This window comes from Plodia interpunctella, chromosome 14, assembly GCF_027563975.2.
Source record: "Plodia interpunctella isolate USDA-ARS_2022_Savannah chromosome 14, ilPloInte3.2, whole genome shotgun sequence".
In the NCBI taxonomy this organism is placed as follows: Eukaryota; Metazoa; Arthropoda; class Insecta; order Lepidoptera; family Pyralidae; genus Plodia; species Plodia interpunctella.
The window spans coordinates 3,254,703-3,260,246 of NC_071307.1; the positions used below are offsets into that span (position 1 = coordinate 3,254,703).

The window sequence follows — 5,544 nt, forward strand, 5'->3', positions numbered from 1 at the left end:
GAAAACCCTTTTCACAGCTCGAGGGCCACAATAACCCATTGAAAACGCCATAAACATTATCCCTTAAACCTAAGTCAACAGCGGGGAGTATTTGGGCTTGTGTAACGCACGCTTCACACACACACTGACTGACATTTCACAAGCACAGTTTGATACGTTAACGTTCCATTATGTAACCCTACCCAACGTGGGGACGAAGCAAAAAATATGAAGATTTTATACTATTTTTTTCCTTTTTTCGAATACTGGCTGGATGCACGTGGTTGGGTTGTGGTCTAACGATTTTTTTTCTACTTTTAATGAAAGTATTAAGTGTAAAATTCTTTGGAGAGGATATCTGTTACAACGGCATAGCGTGGGCTGTGATGAGATGAATGTAAATTAAGTTTTTGTGGTTAATATCAAGATGCATACATATTTCATTGGTTGATTTAGTATTGCTTAGTTGAATAAACATTATTATGTTTTGTATTGAAAAGATTTGATATATTTGATGGTCGGTATATCATATTTAATGCTACCTAGGTAGACTGTATGGAAAATATTAATATTCTAGTAACTTTTCAATGTTTTAACTGACTTTCAAGCTATTTTATAATTTATTTTCCTAATTAGATTCTTATGAGACCTATATTTATGCATATTATTTTTCTGTTTTAAAAGGAATTGTATTACACAAAAGCACTTAAAATTAACACAAAAACAATACAAAAACGAATATAAAATATTTAATACACATTTTATAGTTACTTGAAAAGTAAAAATGGATTTTAGTAATGAAATTTTAATGGTGGGATATTATCACCTATTGCTTAAATGACTTTTACTTCAAAAAAAACAAATATAACTTTATTACAAAAGTCCTATAAAAAGGGTACATGTTACAGCATTTCGAATATTTTAATGATGATAAATAATATAAACTGAATACGAAAATTGTATTTTAAGTTAGGGCGGGAACGGTAATTAAAATAATTGTCTTAAAAGCCCTATTTGCACTAGCCCTTATTACCGCAAAAAAAAAATGGTTTTGATAACGTTACGGACTTGCGTACTCTGACCTGCTTAGCTTTGTGTTTCTTCTTATTAGAATTACTTGTTGCTGTCTGCGGTTCCGCCCGAAATTGTAGCCTATGTCACTCTTTAACAACCCAACTGAACTAGAGATATCCGCACAATAAATGGCGTTAAATAGATTTTTGCTACATTTTGACGTTATAGAAGGACAAACAAATACACTTTCACATATATAAGATTGTTATAGACAATATGTAAAGTTATATAAGTTTGTATAAGTTATAAGGATAATACGAACTGATTAATTTAGCCCAGAGATTTGTGTTATTACTACATTATAGTAACATATCCAAGACCCAGGTCAATCTGAAAAAGACCATTCTCATGTTGACCTGATCGGGATTCGAAACCGGGACCTGCTTTGGTGTAGCAATCACGCGATGCCCATTAGGCCACTGACGTTCTCAGTAGTTACACAGGCAATATTTTCAATTTAGGTACTTGTTTTGTCGTTTCACTCGTTTAAAATAATTATAAGGTGAGACAATTATTTTAATGTCCATTTTATTTGATGTCTGTGACATCCGTTTAATTAGGTACCTTTACTTACCAGAATTATATTTTATTTTATCATCAATTAATGACACTTTTGAATGATATGAATGCAAATTATGATGTAATAAAATGTTGATGAAAGTTGCATTCGTCTGCAAAGTTTTTATTTTATTTTTATTGTTTTAGGTAATTTTTCGCGTAATGTTTTAAACACGTGCAGCGCCTGCGCCGATAAACTTTCGTCGTATGCGCAACTCCATAAAAACTTCCAGATATGTATAACAAATGTCACCAAAAATAAAATATATGGCGGCAATTTCTTCATACTACCTCGGGTATAAGTATTTTAAACAAATGAATTTAGCTTTACGTTTTACAGTGACCCTCTATAAAATATTTAAAAAGAAGAAGATATAAGAAATTAGCATTACTTACAAATTAGTAATACCTACAAGAATCTTTTTCAGTTCAGTTATTTTATTTGAAATCAAGAATTAAATTTACTTTCATGGCATTAAGTATTCTGTTGAAACTTATTAACAAAACTATTCTAACAAAAGAAAAATCAAAATTAATCATAAAATCGTAGCGATCTTTTGTTTGCTACGCGTATGCTACGACAATTCGTAGCACAATAGAGTGCTACGACGCAATTAGACGTAGCATGCAAAATTATTATAAATAAAGATGTCTTGAAAATCTCTTGCTGCGAAATTATCCACAGAAGTTCTATCGTATTTGCGAAGACCTGTGTTAATGCAAAATGAAACACATGCATTTAACAATATTATTGTACGAGTTGACTCGTGAAGGAAATGATTTATCAATAGATTTGCACACACACATAGATGGAATGGCAGGCACAGGAAGTGAGTGCCACGGAACCTATCTATCTAGCCAGGTGCAAGTGATTCAGACTAGAACCTGCGGCCCGCGGCTAGATTGTGCTGGACCCTGAATGAGAAATGATTTCTTGGGTTCAATGTCCTGCGTTTGTGCTTAGGGTGGACTGAATTGAAATGTTGAAGGGAATTATGTTCTTAATAATGAATTTTAATTATGGAAATAAATTAATATTATTATGTTTCGATTTAATATTGTGAATAATAAGTTTGAACCACAACAATAGCTACATATTTGACTGGTGGTGTTCGATGCAATTATAAAGACTTTATTGAGCTTTTACTTTTAAAAATAAATACAAAAAATATCAATTTTACAAAGATAATGAAATTCTGTTTTTACATTTGTTTATGATAAATAAGATAACATGCCAAAAGAGTCTTTAACATAGCATAGCGGCTAATTCGTGAAAAAACGAAATCAAGAAAAAATATTTAATTAATTCACAAGTTATTATTCTTAAAAACTAAAAAACTTAACATAAATAACGTAACCTAATTTTCTCATTAAGTCTTCATCACAAAATTGGTGTAACAATCCACAAATCACTCTCGTTGATCCCATGCTAATCATCAATAGAGCCGGCGTAATCTAGCAACTTCTAAGTCGTGCCGTCAATGCCTATTCGTAGAACTGCTTAGTAAAAACCAGTCTCCTCATAGCGCGCGCTACCGCTCGTGCGTCGCTCGCGCCGGCCCGCTCCCGGCGCACGCGCATTGTCGAGCGGGGGGCACTGGGCCCGGGGACTCACTATATAAAACCCGCCGCCCTTCCTGATTCCATCATTCCCGACTGACGCCCGTGCGTGCACGTCGCTTCTCTCCGCTCTTGCAACCTTGTAAATACGTAGTTTAATTCGTTAGACTAAGTTTAGTAAACATAAACATGTGTTTGGCTAAAGATGATTCACAATCGCCCCAGAAGGAGGCTGTGTCACCGAGGTCGCCATGGGCGAAGCTCCTTAATCGTCAGGTAAGATTCAGTAATTGACATTTCTTTCCTTTTTACAGTTCGCCAAAGCTTTCCGAGATTTTCACTTCTAGTAATTTTGGATTTTCCCCTACTTAATTATTGTAACTTATTTACTTTATTATTGTAACTATTTTTACCAAGTTACATATTGAAAGTTTCTACGATACAAAATGTGTTAATTAAAATAAAGTTGGGTTTCCATTCTTTACAGAGCTCTAAGCCTCGACTGCCAAGGAAGGTGGCATCCTCCACGCGGGTGAATTTGAACAAGTGCTGGTCCAAGCTTGGGGAGCTAATCTCCAACGCATCGCCGCGCACTGACCTACCATCACACAAGACTGCATATCCTGAAGAGCCCATACTGGTGCCCTTCACCGACTTCTTCTACCCAGCTGATCCGGTTAAACCGGTAGCTGTAGAAGATAATGACAACGCTGAGAATCAAAACATCCTCAACTCCACTCGTTTCGAACTTATTTCCGAAGACCCAGAAGTCGACAACATGGCTAATGAAGTTCGAGAAATCTGCTACACCGCCAACAGGACCTGCCTCGTATGTAAACTTTATTAGTTCAAAACTAAATTTTCCTTTCCGATAATAGTTTTTGATTCTTAAAGCAGTGAAACAAAATCGTGTCTTCCAATCATAGATTTAGTGCGTGCTCCTCCCAGAGCACAAATCCAATGTCTTCCATTAGACTTAAGTGAACTCGAATAGCGCAAGTTTCAATTATACCGGTAGTTGTTCTAAATGTTTATACGGGCAATGTTTATCGTGCAACTTGAAATATCACGCCAATTCGAGCATCGCACTTAGATGCGGAGCAGATACAACGTTCGGACCTATAAGATGTTCATGTGATTTAAGTTTATAGTTTTCTGTGATCTTTAGTAGTATCTTCATCTCTAGTTTAGACGTTGTGGCTGCTCCGCGATAGTTTTTGTTTGTAACAGTACAACAGCAAGTTTGGTAGACAGCTTTAATATCACCTGCACTGTAATTATCATCGCACAAATCTCGGCTATCTCCTAAACTTCCCTAGCGGAATTTCACGATTCAGCTTGTCTTTAGTTATATCTTTGATCAATGTCTTCCATTAGTGTTTAAGTGAGATTTTATACTGTCTGTGATGTTGTAGTACGTAACAATCGAAGCTTTAATTAGAATTAAGCAGAGTTTATCAATAGAATTTATTAACAATTATGTTTAAGGTAGCATCAAAGAATATCCAATGTATTCTTAACAATATATTCATCAACAAATTTATTAGTATGGGATATTTCTTTTGATGCATTTGAGAAATTATTATTGTGTGTACGTTTGTATAGTATGAATATTTAACATATCAGTAAAAAGCTTTAATAGAATGTAAGGTTTTTTAGTATTTAGTTTTACTTTACTTAAGTTTGTGAAAGAGTAAGCGGAAGTGGGCCGAACGTGCCAATCTTAATAGTTATAAGATTTTTTGTACTATGCCTTGTATCTTAGCTTAATTTACCTGTTTTTTGATTGTAAGTTCATTATTACTGAATTCTTCCAATTGTGTCAATATTAGGTTAAGTTTTTATTTTCTTCTTTTATTCTTTTTTAGTTATAAGTAGTTTAATTAAGTTTTAGACTGATTTTGTTAAGGAATTTCAAGACTTTCGTTTGATCTCCAGTCTTAATTAATAAAGATATAATAAATTACTTTATGACTTTATAATTTCACACGCATACCTATTCTTCCAAGAGTTTTAAATAAAATATTTTCAAACACCTTTATTAATATTAAAAACTTATAATTCCGATCACACGCAATGAAATAAAAGAAATATTCACATAACAATAGACCGTTAGAGAATGATGGAATCTTTAATAAATATTTATACTCATGCCCAGCGATCCTTGAATAATTAGATAGTACACACGTAACAATACTCATGCGCAACAGGTTTCAAACAAAGTACGACCAATTGGTAAATGTTTTAATGATGCAAACGAAACAAATTAGGTTCCATTTCATCATTGTTATCATCATTCTGCATACTTTCCAAATGTTGTATAAACACTTTACGCGCTAAGACTAGCGTGACCAGTAATATTTATCTTTGACT

General features: G+C 33.9%; 1 protein-coding gene across 1 annotated transcript; it reads left to right on the forward strand.

The window, feature by feature from the left end:
• The first annotated feature begins 3,240 nt into the window (after window positions 1-3,240).
• On the forward strand, window positions 3,241-5,137 carry LOC128675582 (uncharacterized). The gene is made up of 2 exons (XM_053755072.1): window positions 3,241-3,447; window positions 3,659-5,137. The coding sequence occupies exons 1-2, from the start codon at window positions 3,361-3,363 to the stop codon at window positions 4,016-4,018; spliced, it is 447 nt and encodes a 148-aa protein (XP_053611047.1). The 5' UTR covers window positions 3,241-3,360; the 3' UTR covers window positions 4,019-5,137.
• The last annotated feature ends 407 nt before the right edge of the window (window positions 5,138-5,544 follow it).

Coding starts and splice junctions, on each gene's coding strand:
- LOC128675582 (XM_053755072.1), top strand. CDS start 3,361: ATGTGTTTGGCTAAAGATGATTCACAATCGCCCCAGAAGGAGGCTGTG. Junction 3,448..3,658: donor CGAAGCTCCTTAATCGTCAG/GTAAGATTCAGT, acceptor CATTCTTTACAG/AGCTCTAAGCCTCGACTGCC.